At 48.0% G+C, this 18196-nt stretch overlaps 1 protein-coding gene across 3 annotated transcripts in view; it reads left to right on the forward strand.

Moving 5' to 3' along the window:
* Nucleotides 1–13201, forward strand: part of LOC129834902 (mitogen-activated protein kinase 6-like) — a 38916-nt gene extending 25715 nt beyond the window's left edge. For 2 of the 3 annotated variants that reach the window (XM_055900271.1, XM_055900270.1), the window contains exons 4-5: nucleotides 5844–5988; nucleotides 7990–8196. In XM_055900271.1, coding sequence (XP_055756246.1) covers nucleotides 5844–5988; nucleotides 7990–8180 — 336 coding nt within the window. In that variant the 3' untranslated portion in view covers nucleotides 8181–8196. Of the gene's footprint in view, nucleotides 1–5843; nucleotides 5989–7989; nucleotides 8197–8525; nucleotides 8722–8871; nucleotides 8996–9154 lie in introns of those variants that run through there. The other variant, XM_055900272.1, reaches the window with a different exon arrangement.
* The last annotated feature ends 4995 nt before the right edge of the window (nucleotides 13202–18196 follow it).

Genomic DNA, 18196 nt, shown 5'->3' on the forward strand with positions numbered 1-18196 from the left:
CAGGCTTGTTGTTGTGGATTCTCAGAACCTCTTTCATTCTAGACTTCTTCTGCAACATTACAGGCAGGCTACCAGGCTTGTTGTTGTGGATTCTCAGAACCTCTTTCATTCTAGACTTCTTCTGCAACATTACAGGCAGGCTACCAGGCTTGTTGTTGTGGATTCTCAGAACCTCTTTCATTCTAGACTTCTTCTGCAACATTACAGGCAGGCTACCAGGCTTGTTGTTGTGGATTCTCAGAACCTCTGTCATTCTAGACTTCTTCTGCAACATTACAGGCAGGCTACCAGGCTTGTTGTTGTGGATTCTCAGAACCTCTGTCATTCTAGACTTCTTCTGCAACATTACAGGCAGGCTACCAGGCTTGTTGTTGTGGATTCTCAGAACCTCTGTCATTCTAGACTTCTTCTGCAACATTACAGGCAGGCTACCAGGCTTGTTGTTGTGGATTCTCAGAACCTCTTTCATTCTAGACTTCTTCTGCAACATTACAGGCAGGCTACCAGGCTTGTTGTTGTGGATTCTCAGAACCTCTTTCATTCTAGACTTCTTCTGCAACATTACAGGCAGGCTACCAGGCTTGTTGTTGTGGATTCTCAGAACCTCTTTCATTCTAGACTTCTTCTGCAACATTACAGGCAGGCTACCAGGCTTGTTGTTGTGGATTCTCAGAACCTCTTTCATTCTAGACTTCTTCTGCAACATTACAGGCAGGCTACCAGGCTTGTTGTTGTGGATTCTCAGAACCTCTTTCATTCTAGACTTCTTCTGCAACATTACAGGCAGGCTACCAGGCTTGTTGTTGTGGATTCTCAGAACCTCTTTCATTCTAGACTTCTTCTGCAACATTACAGGCAGGCTACCAGGCTTGTTGTTGTGGATTCTCAGAACCTCTTTCATTCTAGACTTCTTCTGCAACATTACAGGCAGGCTACCATGCTTGTTGTTGTGGATTCTCAGAACCTCTTTCATTCTAGACTTCTTCTGCAACATTACAGGCAGGCTACCATGCTTGTTGTTGTGGATTCTCAGAACCTCTTTCATTCTAGACTTCTTCTGCAACATTACAGGCAGGCTACCATGCTTGTTGTTGCTAAATCTCTGACTGCAGTTGTCACTGCTGGGAACTGCTTGGAGTTTCCTCATTTGTCATAGTGTATTGACTGATTTCATGACATTCTGCTGGCAGACTGTTCTGGCTGGCTGGTTTTCTGACTGCTCCTTCAGTTGCTTAGAAGCTGCTGATGCAAGAGAGACATCTACCCATTTCTAAATATACCCACCCAGCCAACCTGGCCCTGGTGCTGCTTAAAATATCCACCAGCTTTTATTGACTAGATCATTTCTCCTGTCTCTACATCTAGATCATTCTGTCATTCAACCTAGATCATTTCCAGTTGGTCCACATGTCTCTTGGCCCGCTAGCTGAGCCTCGTCTCTTGGCCCGCTAGCTGAGCCTCGTTGTCTCTTGGCCCGCTAGCTGAGCCTCGTTGTCTCTTGGCCCGCTAGCTGAGCCTCGTTGTCTCTTGGCCCGCTAGCTGAGCCTCGTTGTCTCTTGGCCCGCTAGCTGAGCCTCGTTGTCTCTTGGCCCGCTAGCTGAGCCTCGTTGTCTCTTGGCCCGCTAGCTGAGCCTCGTTGTCTCTTGGCCCGCTAGCTGAGCCTCGTTGTCTCTTGGCCCGCTAGCTGAGCCTCGTTGTCTCTTGGCCCGCTAGCTGAGCCTCGTTGTCTCTTGGCCCGCTAGCTGAGCCTCGTTGTCTCTTGGCCCGCTAGCTGAGCCTCGTTGTCTCTTGGCCCGCTAGCTGAGCCTCGTTGTCTCTTGGCCCGCTAGCTGAGCCTCGTTGTCTCTTGGCCCGCTAGCTGAGCCTCGTTGTCTCTTGGCCCGCTAGCTGAGCCTCGTTGTCTCTTGGCCCGCTAGCTGAGCCTCGTTGTCCCTTGGCCCGCTAGCTGAGCCTCGTTGTCCCTTGGCCCGCTAGCTGAGCCTTGTTATGAGCTGAAGACATTAGGCTGTTTAGTGTGGGACTATCCTACCTGAGCTAATCCATTGATTTATTGGTATATCCATAATGAAGGAGGCCATGGTTACAGACTGGTGTTCATTACATTTAGAAGGTCAGGACAACCTGTGCTTGTCAGAATTGTATAATGATATTCTGACTGACACACAGTGAGTGAGTGAGCGTTTCTAGCGACAGAGACCGAGACAGCCAGCACACCACTCTGACGTAGTAGGGAACCAAACAGAAGCAAATGGAACCCAACGGGGAGGGACCTACCTGAATTTGTCCAATAGAAACTTGTTTTCGTTGCAAAATGATTTCCATTTAGATTAAATGGTTTCAGTTGTGAAATGTTTTCGACCTAATGATTTCTCCCCAGATCAGAGAGTGTTGTTTTACCGATGTAACACACACGCGCACACACACACACACACACACACCCCACAGCATGGGACATTGTGGGGATCTATAATTGATTTCCATTCAAAATCATATTTTCCCTAACTGCTAACCCTTAAGCTTAAAATAGCCTTTGTCCTTGTGGCTGTGATCTTGTTTTACTGTCCCTGTGGGGACTTTTGAGGATGGAAGAACAAGACAGGGCACTGGTTTGGCGGGTGCCTTTTGTGTTGCAGGGCCTGAGGGCAGACTGGCAGGCAGCGTATTGTTGCTGACTCTAGTGTCCCGGAAGTACAGATTGGTGTGTGTGTGTGAGAGACAAGGGGATTATCCTGCTTTCTGTGGCTGCTGACTGGGCCTGTGTATGTCTCCTCCCTCTTTCTCTCCCTTTTTTCCCCTGTAGTGGCCAGGGGCGAGGCTGTAGTGGCCAGGGGCGAGGCTGTAGTGGCCAGGGGCGAGGCTGTAGTGGCCAGGGGCGAGGCTGCAGTGGCCAGGGGCGAGGCTGCAGTGGCCAGGGGCGAGGCTGCAGTGGCCAGGGGCGAGGCTGCAGTGGCCAGGGGCGAGGCTGCAGTGGCCAGGGGCGAGGCTGCAGTGGCCAGGGGCGAGGCTGCAGTGGCCAGGGGCGAGGCTGCAGTGGCCAGGGGCGAGGCTGCAGTGGGTGGGATTGAGCTCTGGGACACGTACGTGTATAACCTATCGTCACTGAGGAGACTGCAGGCAGGTCTAATGTGACAGGGCCTGAGCAGAGCTCTAGTAGCTTTGATCTACCAAGGTGGGTGACTGGCCGCTGGGTAACAGAAACAAACAGCGACGGCGGCTGTCTCCCAAATGGCAGCCTATTCCCTTTACAGTGCACTACTGTTGACCAGGGTCCATGTAGGGAATAGGGAGCCATAGGGCTTTAAAGTACACTACTGTTGACCAGGGTCCATGTAGGGGATAGGGAGCCATAGGGCTTTACAGTGCACTACTGTTGACCAGGGTCCATGTAGGGAATAGGGAGCCATAGGGCTTTACAGTGCACTACTGTTGACCAGGGTCCATGTAGGGAATAGGGAGCCATAGGGCTTTACAGTGCACTACTGTTGACCAGGGTCCATGTAGGGAATAGGGGGCTATAGGGGAAGCATCCAGAAGCAGCTTGTTCTGTCGATACAGCTTTGAGTCTCTGCTTCTCAACCATTAAGAGGTCATTAGCTGAATGTAGTTAACAGGATCAATGGTGCTTTTGAAGTCAATACAAGCCTGGAGAGAGAGAGAGAGACACACACACACACACACACACACACACACACACACACACACACACACACACACACACACTGCAGTACAGTAGGATGACAACTGTTTCATTAATATAAATAAACTAGTAAGCTATGGGTCTGTGTTTTAGGTGTATCTCATAAGAGCTGATAAACCTGTTTCAGTCACATTCTGAACACACACAAAGGTGTTGAGTCATTCTGAACAGAGAGGGGGGTTGAGTCATTCTGAACAGAGAGAGGGGGGTTGAGTCATTCTGAACAGAGAGAGGGGGGTTGAGTCATTCTGAACAGAGAGAGGGGGGTTGAGTCATTCTGAACAGAGAGAGGGGTTGAGTCATTCTGAACAGAGAGGGGGGGGTTGAGTCATTCTGAACAGAGAGAGGGGTTGAGTCATTCTGAACAGAGAGGGGGGGGTTGAGTCATTCTGAACAGAGAGAGGGGGGTTGAGTCATTCTGAACAGAGAGAGAGGGGTTGAGTCATTCTGAACAGAGAGAGAGGGGTTGAGTCATTCTGAACAGAGAGATAGGGGGGTTGAGTCATTCTGAACAGAGAGATAGGGGGGTTGAGTCATTCTGAACAGAGATAGGGGGGTTGAGTCATTCTGAACAGAGAGATAGGGGGGTTGAGTCATTCTGAACAGAGAGAGAGGCGTTGAGTCATTCTGAACAGAGAGGGGGGGTTGAGTTATTCTGAACAGAGAGGGGGGGTTGAGTTTAGAGGTCGACCGATTATGATTTTTCAACACCGATACCAATTATTAGGGGACAAACAAGCCGATACCGATTAATCGGACGATTAAAAAAATAAATAATAATAATAATAATAATTTTTTGTTTGTAATAATGACAATTACAACAATACTGAATGAACTTATTTTAACTTAATATAATACATCGATAAAATCAATTTAGCCTTAAGTAAATAATGAAACATGTTTAATTAATGCAAAAACAAAGTGTTGGAGAAGAAAGTAAAAGTGCAATATGTGCCATGTAAGAAAGCTAACGTTTAAGTTCCTTGCTCAGAACATGAGAACATATGAAAGCTGGTGGTTCCTTTTAACATGAGTCTTCAATATTCCCAGGTAAGAAGTTTTAGGTTGTAGTTATTATAGGAATTATAGGACTATTTCCCTCTATACCATTTGTATTTCATTAACCTTTGACTATTGGATGTTCCTATAGGCACTTTAGTATTGCCAGTGTAACAGTATAGCTTCCGTCCCTCTCCTCGCTCCTCCCTGGGCTCGAACCAGCAACACAACGACAACAGCCACCATCGAAGCAGCGTTACCCATGCAGAGCAAGGGGAACAACTACTAGAAGGCTCAGAGCGAGTGACGTTTGAAACGCTATTAGCGCGCACCCCGCTAACTAGCTAGCCATTTCACTTTGGTCACACCAGCCTCATCTCGGGAGTTGATAGGCTTGAAGTCATAAACAGCGCAATGCTTGGCGTACAACGAAGAGCTGGTGGCAAAACGCACGAAAGTGCTGTTTGAATGAATGTTTACGCGCCTGCTTCTGCCTACCACCGCTCAGTCAGATACTTAGATACTTGTATGCTTGTATGCTCAGTCAGATTATATGCAACGCAAGACACGCTAGATAATACCTAGTACCATCAACCATGTGTAGTTAACGAGTGGTTATGATTGATTGTTTTTAATAAGATAAGTTTAATGCTAGCTAGCAACTTACCTTGGCTTACTGCATTCGCGTAACAGGCAGTCTCCTTGTGGAGTGCAACGAGAGAGAGGCAGGTCGTTGTTGCGTTGGACTAGTTAACTGTAAGGTTGCAAGATTGTATCCCCCGAGCTGACAAGGTGAAAATCTGTCGTTCTGCCCCTGAACAAGGCAGTTATCCCACCGTTCCTAGGCCGTCATTGAAAATAAGAGTGTTCTTAAGTGACTTGCCTAGTTAAATAAAGGTATAAAAATATATATAAAAAAATATTTAAAATATCGGCGCCCAAAAATACCGATTTCCAATTGTTATGAAACTTGAAATCGGCCCTTCCGATTAATCGGTCGACTTCTAGTTGAGTCATTCTGAACAGAGAGGGAGGGGTCCTATGAATTCATGTTTATCAGGCTCTTACTCCCATTCAACTATTAGTGTGCACTTCTCACTAAAGACTCAACTCACCCCCCCCTTTTCCTCTCTCCCTCCTTCTCCAGGGTCATCTTTCTGAGGGTTTGGTGTCTAAATGGTACCGGTCTCCTCGCCTGCTGCTCTCCCCTAACAACTACACCAAGGCCATTGACATGTGGGCTGCCGGATGCATCTTCGCCGAGATGCTCACCGGGAAAACGCTCTTCGCAGGTCAGTCAAGCACAGACTCACACTGGTGACCCGTGAGGCAGGTGACTGTGCCACTGAACTATGGGGCAGAAATGTAGGCCACCGGCTTCATGGCACGTGGGTTCTGGCAGAGCTCACACTGACTGACATGGCGTAACTGATATGGGGCAGACAGTGAAGTGGTGCCACGGGGGTATGGATATGGAGCTGCTTGTCTATATCGGTGTTAACTCTTGCGGGGGCGGGGGGGGGGGGGGGGGGGGGGGGTGGTGTGTAACCTTGAAAGTTAGCTAGCTAACTGAGGTAACCTGGAGAGTTAGCTTGCTAACCTGAGGTAACCTGGAGAGTTAGCTTGCTAACCTGAGGTAACCTGGAGAGTTAGCTTGCTAACCTGAGGTAACCTGGAGAGTTAGCTTGCTAACCTGAGGTAACCTGGAGAGTTAGCTTGCTAACCTGAGGTAACCTGGAGAGTTAGCTTGCTAACCTGAGGTAACCTGGAGAGTTAGCTTGCTAACCTGAGGTAACCTGGAGAGTTAGCTTGCTAACCTGAGGTAACCTGGAGAGTTAGCTTGCTAACCTGAGGTAACCTGGAGAGTTAGCTTGCTAACCTGAGGTAACCTGGAGAGTTAGCTTGCTAACCTGAGGTAACCTGGAGAGTTAGCTTGCTAACCTGAGGTAACCTGGAGAGTTAGCTTGCTAACCTGAGGTAACCTGGAGAGTTGGCTTGCTAACCTGAGGTAACCTGGAGAGTTGGCTTGCTAACCTGAGGTAACCTGGAGAGTTGGCTTGCTAACCTGAGGTAACCTGGAGAGTTGGCTTGCTAACCTGAGGTAACCTGGAGAGTTGGCTTGCTAACCTGAGGTAACCTGGAGAGTTGGCTTGCTAACCTGAGGTAACCTGGAGAGTTGGCTTGCTAACCTGAGGTAACCTGGAGAGTTGGCTTGCTAACCTGAGGTAACCTGGAGAGTTGGCTTGCTAACCTGAGGTAACCTGGAGAGTTGGCTTGCTAACCTGAGGTAACCTGGAGAGTTGGCTTGCTAACCTGAGGTAACCTGGAGAGTTGGCTTGCTAACCTGAGGTAACCTGGAGAGTTGGCTTGCTAACCTGAGGTAACCTGGAGAGTTGGCTTGCTAACCTGAGGTAACCTGGAGAGTTGGCTTGCTAACCTGAGGTAACCTGGAGAGTTGGCTTGCTAACCTGAGGTAACCTGGAGAGTTGGCTTGCTAACCTGAGGTAACCTGGAGAGTTGGCTTGCTAACCTGAGGTAACCTGGAGAGTTGGCTTGCTAACCTGAGGTAACCTGGAGAGTTGGCTTGCTAACCTGAGGTAACCTGGAGAGTTGGCTTGCTAACCTGAGGTAACCTGGAGAGTTGGCTTGCTAACCTGAGGTAACCTGGAGAGTTGGCTGGCTAACCTGAGGTAACTTTGGCAGTTGGCTGGCTAACCTGAGGTAACTTTGGCAGTTGGCTGGCTAACCTGAGGTAACTTTGGCAGTTGGCTGGCTAACCTGAGGTAACTTTGGCAGTTGGCTGGCTAACCTGAGGTAACTTTGGCAGTTGGCTAACTGACTGAATCTTGTGCTTAGTGAACAGACAGAGAAGCATCAGGTCCTATTTTTAGAGTCTTTGGTATCACTCACTCGACCAGGGATCAAACCATCCTGTAGTAACCTGGTATATTTATGTTTACCAATAGGTTTGCTTCCCGCTATCCGTAGCTATTTCCTATGTCTGCCTATATAACTATGATTAAGAAAGCTTCAGGTAGCTTAAGCCAGGTGCATTAGAGAATGTAATTCTAAGTTACAATTAAATACTAAACCGTACTTAAGTCTCATGAGTCATAACTCTAAGAAGACTTTAAGGATACTACACATCCCGACCTTTCAATCTCACGGTGGACACACTAACCACAAGGCCACTGAGTTGGTGATCCGACAGTCGGGTGTAAACAAACCCTGTGTTATCCTGTAATAACCCGTGTCCTGTGTTTTTAACCCTGTTTTGAACCGGTGTTCTGCAGGAGCCCATGAGCTGGAGCAGATGCAGCTGATCCTGGAGTCCATCCCTGTGCTGAGAGAAGAGGACAGGCAGGAGTTACACAGTGTTATCCCTGTCTTCATACACGGTGACATGTCCCAGCCACACAACCCACTGGCCAAGCTGCTGCCCGACGTCAGCCCACAGGGTGAGTCTAGACTCGCACTCGTGTAGACACATACACAGTGACATGTCCCAGCCACACAACCCACTGGCCAAGCTGCTGCCCGACGTCAGCCCACAGGGTGAGTCTAGACTCGCACTCGTGTAGACACATACACAGTGACATGTCCCAGCCACACAACCCACTGGCCAAGCTACTACCCGACGTCAGCCCACAGGGTGAGTCTAGACACACATTCAAACTCGTGACGTAAACACACACACTGGACAAACTGATGCCTGACATCATACCACCAGGTGAACACACACAAACTAACACACTCCTATTCTATACCATATTGTAAAGCCCCAGACATGCCACACTGCACCATGGTAAATGTTCCTCTTCCCTTCCAGCCCTGGATTTCCTGCAAAAGATCCTGACCTTTAACCCCATGGACCGTCTGACAGCAGAAGAAGCCCTAGCCCACCCCTACATGTCTGACTACTCCTTCCCCCTGGACGAACCCGTCTCCCTGCACCCCTTCCACATAGAGGATGAGGTGGATGATATCTTACTGATGGACCAGGGTCACAGCCACACCTGGGACAGGTACATGGAGACATACTGCATTCTACATACATACTTACAACTGGGTTCCATAGCTAGCTAGTTATAGAAGAGGGTTTCTTTACTGTGGATGTCAAACACAGGGGTTTGTGCTTGGGTTGTCTTAACTCTTTATCTCCCTCCTGCCATCAGGTACCGTGACAGCCAGCTTTCTGAAGGGGACTGGCACCTCCACACCCACAGCACTCTGGACACTGACGAGGTACAGGTGGACCCTCGGGCTCTGTCTGACCAAACTGACGAGGAGGAGGTCCAGGTACGGAGAGAAACACACACACACACACACACACACACACACACACACACACACACACACACACACACACACACACACACACACACACACACACACACACACACACACACACACACACACACCTTCCTCAAGTCACCACCCTAACCCCTGTCCCTCCAGGTGGACCCTCGTAAGTATGCAGACGGAGACCGGGAGTTCCTGGACGATCCTTCCTACGGCTACTCCTCCCTCTTCACTCCCGAACGCTCGTGGCCCGACCCCGATGACGAACACTTGGACCTTCACCACGAGAACAAGTACTGTGACCTGGAGTGTTCCCACACCTGTAACTACAAGGTGGCGTCTCCATCCTACCTGGATAATCTGATCTGGAGAGACAGCGAGGTCAACCACTACTACGAGCCCAAACTCATTATAGATCTGTCCAACTGGAAGGAGCAGCAGAGTAGAGAGAAACAGGCCCAGGCTGCAGGCAGAGACAAGGAGCACAAGGCCCAGAAGAGCAAGTGTGAGAAGAACGGCCTGGTGAAGGCTCAGATGGTTCTACAGGTAGAGAAGGGCCCCGTGGAGAAGGACTCCCAGCAAGAGAAGAACCAGACCCAAACTACTCAACAGAATCAAGGCTTTGACTTTGACTCCTTCATCGCCGGCACCATCAAACTGAGCCTGCGAACTGAGCCCAGCGACGTTGGACTCCTGGGGGACGTGGGCCTCCTGAGCGAGGTGGAAGTGGGCCTCCTGAGCGAGGTGGGCCTCCTGAGCGAGGTGGGCCTCCTGAGCGAGGTGGGCCTCCTGAACGAGGTGGGCCTCCTGAACGAGCTCAACTCGTCTGTGTCCCAGCTGGAGGCTCCGCGGTCAGGCTCCATGTCCAAAACCATTAGCCAGGAGAAGGAGGAGAAGTGTCTGGTCAACTTTGCTCAGGTCAGCATCACCGTGGGGACCGCTGGGTCTGGGGTGCGTCCCGCACACCCCTGGGAGAGCTTCGGAGGGGGGGAGAGGGTGGAGGAGCGGAGAGGTGGGTGTCTGATGGACGGGGCGGGGCGCTGGGACGTTGGGAAAGAGGAGCAGCTCCAGAAGGACAGCTCCTACACCAGCTACCTGGACAGACTGTTCAGCAGGAAGGACGAGGGCAGCGGGGAGAGTGCTGCTAGCGCCGACACCCCAGAACCCGAGCCCTCGGATGTGGGAGGGGAGAGGGAACGGGACGAGGGGGGCTTCCTGGCGCGGAGTGGAGAAATCATGTTTAACATGCAGCTGGACTCTCTGGCGCTGCCGGGGTTCGATGCTACGACCGACGCGCCGCTCAAATCCATCCAGGCCTCCCTCGCCCCCTCCACGGTCAAATCCATCCAGGCCTCCCTCGCTCCCTCCACGGTCAAATCCATCCAGGCCTCCCTCGCTCCCTCCACGGTCAAATCCATCCAGGCCTCCCTCGCTCCCTCCACGGTCAAGTGCTCTCCTCAGATCGCCCACACAACCTACAGCAGCTTCTTCAAGCATCTCAATTAGAAACATAAACGATACCATGCTCCTCACAGTGCAAGATCTCTAGGCTGGTTCTGTTCTGTTGTCCTTGTATTTTATTTCATTATGATAGTAATGTTATTTTACTTGAATCATTTCATACCTTATCGTATGGCTCCTTTTTAAAATATACACTTTTATTTTGTATTTTTTTTTTTTTAGTTGTAGGAGTTAAAGGTAAAATAGACTGGGTTGAAAGTTGCTAACAGATCAAACATCAGAGTTATTACCTCTGGGTTCACTGGGCCTACCTGAGTTGATCTCCCCAATTATCCCTCAGCATCCACCAACTGGCAGCATTTACACTGCACCCTGAGTACTGTAGACTAAAGGAGAGGAGGACTGGGGAAGAGAGGTGGAGAATTGGATAGGAGATAATCGAGGGAGATGAGAAGTGGTGCTATGCTAGCTGAACTGTTCATCCTGCAGCCTTCCCCTGAGCTCATCACTGATCTGACACCTGGCTGAATAAGTGAAAGGAAAGTTTGCACCCTATTACTTCAACCAATCTGACCGTCTCAGATCAGTGATGTGGTCAACGCAGGAAGAGATGTATAGAAATCACAGCTTTGTATCTGGGCCATTCTGGTGTCTGTGACAGCATGGCCAGGGCCATTCTGGTGTCTGTGACAGCATGGCCAGGGCCATTCTGGTGTCTGTGACAGCATGGCCAGGGCCATTCTGGTGTCTGTGACAGCATGCCCAGGGCCATTCTGGTGTCTGTGACAGCATGCCCAGGGCCATTCTGGTGTCTGTGACAGCATGCCCAGGGCCATTCTGGTGTCTGTGACAGCATGGCCAGGGCCATTGAGGCTATCTCCATTTTAAAGTAGTATATTTTCTTCTTCTTTTGATGTTTGAAGAGTGTAACGCTAATATTGGTGACTTACCACCACCTGCAGTCTTCGAGTCTTGAACCAAATCGTGTTATTAATTTATTGTGGCCACTAGATGGCGGTCATATTCCTTAATGCCATTTACAAACTAGGCAAACCAATTTGAAGAAGACAATGCTCAGCTCATCAGCTGATCGCTCCCAACCCATAGGAATCCCCACCCAGTTCAATACTTTAAAATGGTGGAAGCCCTCAATGGAAATGTCCATGCAAAGACAGGTTATTTCCAAGTAATGATCTCTATATCTCCATGGGAAGGATACATATCTTAACAGGGCCAATGTGAGAAGATGGAGGGCATTGTGTACTAAAGGAGAGAGGTGTATTGTGGGAGACGTAGTCATACTGACATCACCATCGCTGTAGGTCTTTTCACTAGGGAGGGGGGAGACAGGCTTTTCATCAAAATAAAAGTTTTATTTGAAAATGTACTTTAATTATTTTTACCAAGTGTTTAATTTATTTCTGTATAATTTCCCAAAAGAGGCTTCCTGAAACCCCCTCATTTCATACTGTAATTCTTTTGACACATGATGCCAGCAGCGAACCATTACACCTGGACCTTTTGTAAATGTGTTATCTACCTCAAGGTAACAGCAGCGAGAGACATTCGAAGCCACACTAGTGCTTTACACACACACACCACACACACACTACCATCCTCATACACACACACCACACACACACTACCATCCTCATACACACACACCACACACACACTACCATCCTCATACACACACACCACACACACACTACCATCCTCATACACACACACCACACACACACTACCATCCTCATACACACACACCACACACACACTACCATCCTCATACACACACACCACACACACGCACACACACACACACACACACACACACACTACTATCCTCATACACACACACACACACACACACACTACTATCCTCATACACACACACACACACACACACACTACTATCCTCATACACACACACACACACACACTACTATCCTCATACACACACACACACACACACTACTATCCTCATACACACACACACACACACACTACTATCCTCATACACACACACACACACACACACTACTATCCTCATACACACACACACACACACACACACACACACACACACACACTACCATCCTCATACACCACACACATTGCATTGACATAGTGACCTTCTCTTCTGTTTTGACAGTCGTGTTTCCATTATTTATTTCTATCAGATATTTATTTGAACGGGACAACGTGTTATTTCATTGTAACTGTTCTGGACACCGAGGCGTTTTGACCAGAGGGACGGGGGAGGGAGATGGAAGGACATCCCATTTTTCACTGTGTCACTGTGGTGACTCATTAGTTATGGTAGGATGCAAGTTAATAATGAATTCATCTGTTTAAGTTATAGAAGCTTTCCATTTTCAATCATTTGTCATTATTTTTATTTATAGGTGCATTCTGTTTTTTTGGGGGGGAGGGTGTTTAGGGGTGGACTGCTTCATGAGAAGCGCCTAAGTCTTAATTTTTTTTAAATGTAAATTGTTAAAATCGTGTGCATGGAAGAAACAGGAGGTACATTAAAAAGAAGTTAATGGTGTACATCATTACATTTAATTGTGTTTTTATTACATATTTAAGTTTCCAAGCATGATGCGATTAAGTTCTGAAGGTGTAGCATGTACAACATGAGGACATTAGTTTTTGCCTTAAAGCTGCCTCTCCATTTTGTAATAATCGGTTCCCCTGTTCTATGAAATATCTCATTTAATAAACATGACCAGCAAACAATACTGTCTTTTTCTTTCGTCTCTGTTTTAGAAAGGATTTGAAACCATTTGTTTCAAGGACAACTGTTGAAAAAGCGCTATGGACAAACACATCTTCATGCATCCTCTCCTGTCTCCTCTCTCCTCCCTCTCCTGTTTCCCTTCTCTCTCTCCTCCCTCTCCTGTTTCCCTTCTCTCTCTCTCCTCCCTCTCCTGTTTCCCTTCTCTCTCTCTCCTCCCTCTCCTGTTTCCCTTCTCTCTCTCTCCTCCCTCTCCTGTTTCCCTTCTCTCTCTCTCCTCCCTCTCCTGTTTCCCTTCTCTCTCTCTCTCCTCCCTCTCCTGTTTCCCTTCTCTCTCTCTCTCCTCCCTCTCCTGTCTCCCTTCTCTCTCTCTCCTCCCTCTCCTGTTTCCCTTCTCTCTCTCTCCTCCCTCTCCTGTTTCCCTTCTCTCTCTCTCCTCCCTCTCCTGTTTCCCTTCTCTCTCTCTCCTCCCTTCTCTCCTCCCTTCTCTCTCCTCCCTCTCCTGTTTCCCTTCTCTCTCTCTCCTCCCTCTCCTGTTTCCCTTCTCTCTCTCTCTCCTCCCTCTCCTGTCTCCCTTCTCTCTCTCTCTCCTCCCTCTCCTGTCTCCCTTCTCTCTCTCTCCTCCCTCTCCTGTTTCCCTTCTCTCTCTCTCCTCCCTCTCCTGTTTCCCTTCTCTCTCTCCTCCCTTCTCTCCTCCCTTCTCTCTCCTCCCTCTCCTGTCTCCCTTCTCTCTCTCCTCCCTCTCCTGTCTCCCTTCTCTCTCTCCTCCCTCTCCTGTCTCCCTTCTCTCTATCCTCCCTCTCCTGTCTCCCTTCTCTCTCTCCTCCCTCTCCTGTCTCCCTTCTCTCTCTCTCCTCCCTCTCCTGTTTCCCTTCTCTCTCTCTCCTCCCTCTCCTGTTCCCCTTCTCTCTCTCTCCTCCCTCTCCTGTTCCCCTTCTCTCTCTCTCCTCCCTCTCCTGTCTCCCTTCTCTCTCTCTCCTCCCTCTCCTGTCTCCCTTCTCTCTCTCTCCTCCCTCTCCTGTCTCCCTTCTCTCTCTCTCCTCCCTCTCCTGTCTCCCTTCTCTCTCTCTCCTCCCTCTCCTGTCTCCCTTCTCTCTCCTCCCTCTCCTGTCTCCCTTCTCTCTCTCTCCTCCCTCTCCTGTCTCCCTTCTCTCTCTCGCCTCCCTCTCCTGTCTCCCTTCTCTCTCTCGCCTCCCTCTCCTGTCTCCCTTCTCTCTCTCTCCTCCCTCTCCTGTTTCCCTTCTCTCTCTCTCCTCCCTCTCCTGTTCCCCTTCTCTCTCTCTCCTCCCTCTCCTGTTTCCCTTCTCTCTCTCTCCTCCCTCTCCTGTTTCCCTTCTCTCTCTCTCCTCCCTCTCCTGTCTCCCTTCTCTCTCTCTCCTCCCTCTCCTGTCTCCCTTCTCTCTCTCTCCTCCCTCTCCTGTCTCCCTTCTCTCTCTCTCCTCCCTCTCCTGTCTCCCTTCTCTCTCTCTCCTCCCTCTCCTGTCTCTCTCTCGCCTCCCTCTCCTGTGTGTAAAGTGCTGACTGCAGTCCCCTATTGTAGGGTCCAGTTTTACAATGTCCCAGTAGACTGGTTTTATTGCACAGCAACATGGACGCACCCAGCCACTGAACCAACAGCTACATGTAGCTCTGCACCCTGTTCCCTGTATGGTGCACTACTTTTAGACCAGAGCCTTATGGGCCAAGGGAACATGATGCCATTTGGGATGCACCTGGACTGTCTACCCCCTCGGGCCCTGATCTATACCAGCACTCTACCCAACACCTCACTAGGACTGGGTTAATGTATCACTGTTGGTTTACCAGCACTCTACCCAACACCTCACTAGGACTGGGTTAATGTATCACTGTTGGTTTACCAGCACTCTACCCAACACCTCACTAGGACTGGGTTAATGTATCACTGTTGGTTTACCAGCACTCTACCCAACACCTCACTAGGACTGGGTTAATGTATCACTGTTGGTATACCAGCACTCTACCCAACACCTCACTAGGACTGGGTTAATGTATCACTGTTGGTTTACCAGCACTCTACCCAACACCTCACTAGGACTGGGTTAATGTATCACTGTTGGTATGCCTGGGCTTATGACTGCAGTTACAACACCTATTCCCACTTGGCCTAACAGTTCCGGAACACTGGCATAGTACTGACTGTTCCTCCTTTGTTGTTATAGTAACAACTCATCAGTCTACACTTGAATGGTTTACGGGTGCTAGCCTGCTAGGCAGAGCCATATATTTACCACTGCCTCCTGTTTCAGTCTGGCCCACGTTCAGCCTGAGAGTTTCGGTCTGACCCGTTTCATATCCAGGGTTGTAAATGAAATGTGTCCTGAATTGGCTGTCATTTACAGTGGGGTTCTGAACTTGACACCCTTGAAGAAGATGACCAATAATGACTTAAGTCTGACCTTTTGACCCTCTCTTTATTCACAATTCATTCAGGATTCTCACTCTTTATTCACAATTCATTCAGGATTCTATTTAATTAACACAAGTATTCACATCCCTGAGTCAACGCTTTGTAGAAGCAGCTTTGGCTGCGATTACAGCTGTGAGTCTTTCTGAGTGAGTCTCTTAGACCTTTTAATTTCACACCTGGATAAAGCAACATTGGCACATAGTATTTTCAAATTTCTTCAAGCTCTGTCAAATTGGTTGTTGATCATTGCTAGACAACCATTTTATGGTCTTGCTATAGATTTTCAAGTAGATTTATGTCTAAACTGCCACTCAGGAATATTCAATGTCTTTTTGTTAAGCAAGTCCAGTTTAGATTCAGCCTTGTTTTTTAGGTTATTGTCTTGCTGAAAGGTGAATTCATCTCACATTGTGGAAAGCAGACTGAACCAGGTTTTCCTCTAGCATTATTGCCTGTGCTTAGCTCCATTCAGTTTCTTTTTCATCCTGAAAAACTTGCCAGTCCTTACAAGCATACCCATAACATGATGCAGCCACCACTATGCTTGAAAATATGGAGAGTATTACTCCGTAATGTGTTGTATTGGATTTGCCCCAAACATAAGGCTTTATATTCAGGACAAAAAGGGAATTGCTTTGCCACATTTTGCAGTATTACTTTAGTGCCTTGTTGCAAACAGGAGGCATGTTTTGGAATATTTTTATTCTGTACAGGCTTCCTTCTTTTCACTCTGTCAATTAGGTTAGTATTGTGGAGTAACTACAACGTTGATCCATCCTCAGTTTTCTCCTGTCACAGCCATTAAACTCTGTTTAAAAGTCACCATTGGTGTCATGGTGAAATCCCTGAGCGGTTTCTTTCCTTTCCAGCAACTGAGTTAGGAAGGACGCCTGTATCATTGTAGCGACTGGGTGTATTGATACACCATCCAAAGTGTAATTAATAACCTCACCATGCTCAAAGCGATATTCAATGTCTGCTTCTTTTTTTTTTTTTTTACCCATCTACCAATAGGTGCCCTTCTTTGTGAGGCATTGGAAAACCTCCCTGGTGTTTGTGGTTGAATCTGTGTTTGAAATTCACTGCTTGAATGAGAGACCTTACAGATAATTGCATGTGTGGTGTACAGAGATGAGGTAGTCATTCATGTTAAACACTATTATTGCACACAATGAATCCGTGCAACTTATGTGACTTGTTAAGCACATTTTTACTCCTGAACTTATTTAGGCTCCTTGCCATAACAAATGGGCTGAATACTTATTGACTCAACATTTCAGCTTTAAACGTTTTATTCATTTGTAAAAATGTCTAAAAACATAATTCCACTTTGATGTTATAGGATATTGTGTTTAGGCCAGTGACACTTTTTGGGGTGATTCAGGCTGTAACAACAAAACGTGGAAAAAGTCAAGGGGTGTGAATACTTTGACGGCACTGTATCTCACGCGGATAGATTTTGGGGCCCGAGTAAGTCCTCTTGCTTCGCCTCTTCATCTCTGATACAAGGTCAGATATTTTTGAATCGGCAGTTTTGAAACAGGGTCCTGTCTGGCTCAGTTGGTAGAGCACGGCGCTAGCAATGCCAGGATGGTGGATTCCATTGCCCCTGGGACCACCCTTACGGAAATGTATGCAAACGTCTCCTAAATGACTAACCCACCTGAAGTTGACCCGTCTCAGGTGAAGGTCTGGACTTGCACTAATAATGTCTGGGATTCAGAGAGGGTAAGCTGATCCTAGGTCAACTCTTACCAGAGTATGAGAGACACACATTCACCAATTGTACAGGCAAGCTATCCAATGACCACTGCACACAGAATTGTAAGTAGATACGTCATTGCTTACACAACTTTAGCCAACTTCTCCCTTGAGACAGCTCCATGCTGCCTGGGCTGATGTCACTAGCTGTCTGTTGTCAGTAGATAATTAGTTAACCCCCAAAAGCATTCCTGACACTAGGCCAACAGCTCCCTTTCGCTCTCTCTTTCCTGGAAGACCAATTAAAACCAATGTGACAATATTAGCGCCAGGTGGAAATGGCAGCTAAGGCTTCCTTCTAGTAAGGGACTAAAATAACTCCAGTGGGCTGAGTGCAGGTAGGATGTGGCCAAAGTAGGAGGACATTTGGTTACTAAAATCTTACATGGATAACCTAAGAGCAGAATTCTGACTTATCCCCAAGTCTCACTTTGACATCAATCTCTGACTTGAGCCTTTAGTGCACATGTATCTGTCTTCATAATGTGAAATGTTTATGATGCTTCCTTAAATCTTATCTATCTGCCCATGGACTACAGAAGACAACTAGTCAGCTGGCAAAATCTAGCACTTTTACAGAAATGTTCATTAAAAAATATATATTTGTTCACCCAGCAGGCCATTTGGTGGGTGATGTTTACTGTTTTGGCACTACTAGTTCCAGAACACTACAGTACAGGCAAGCTATCCATTTAGTTCCAGAACACTACAGTACAGGCAAGCTATCCATTTAGTTCCAGAACACTACAGTACAGGCAAGCTATCCATTTAGTTCCAGAACACTACAGTACAGGCAAGCTATCCATTT

The sequence above is a fragment of the Salvelinus fontinalis genome, chromosome 35 (genome assembly GCF_029448725.1).
Source record: "Salvelinus fontinalis isolate EN_2023a chromosome 35, ASM2944872v1, whole genome shotgun sequence".
NCBI lineage: Eukaryota > Metazoa > Chordata > Actinopteri > Salmoniformes > Salmonidae > Salvelinus > Salvelinus fontinalis.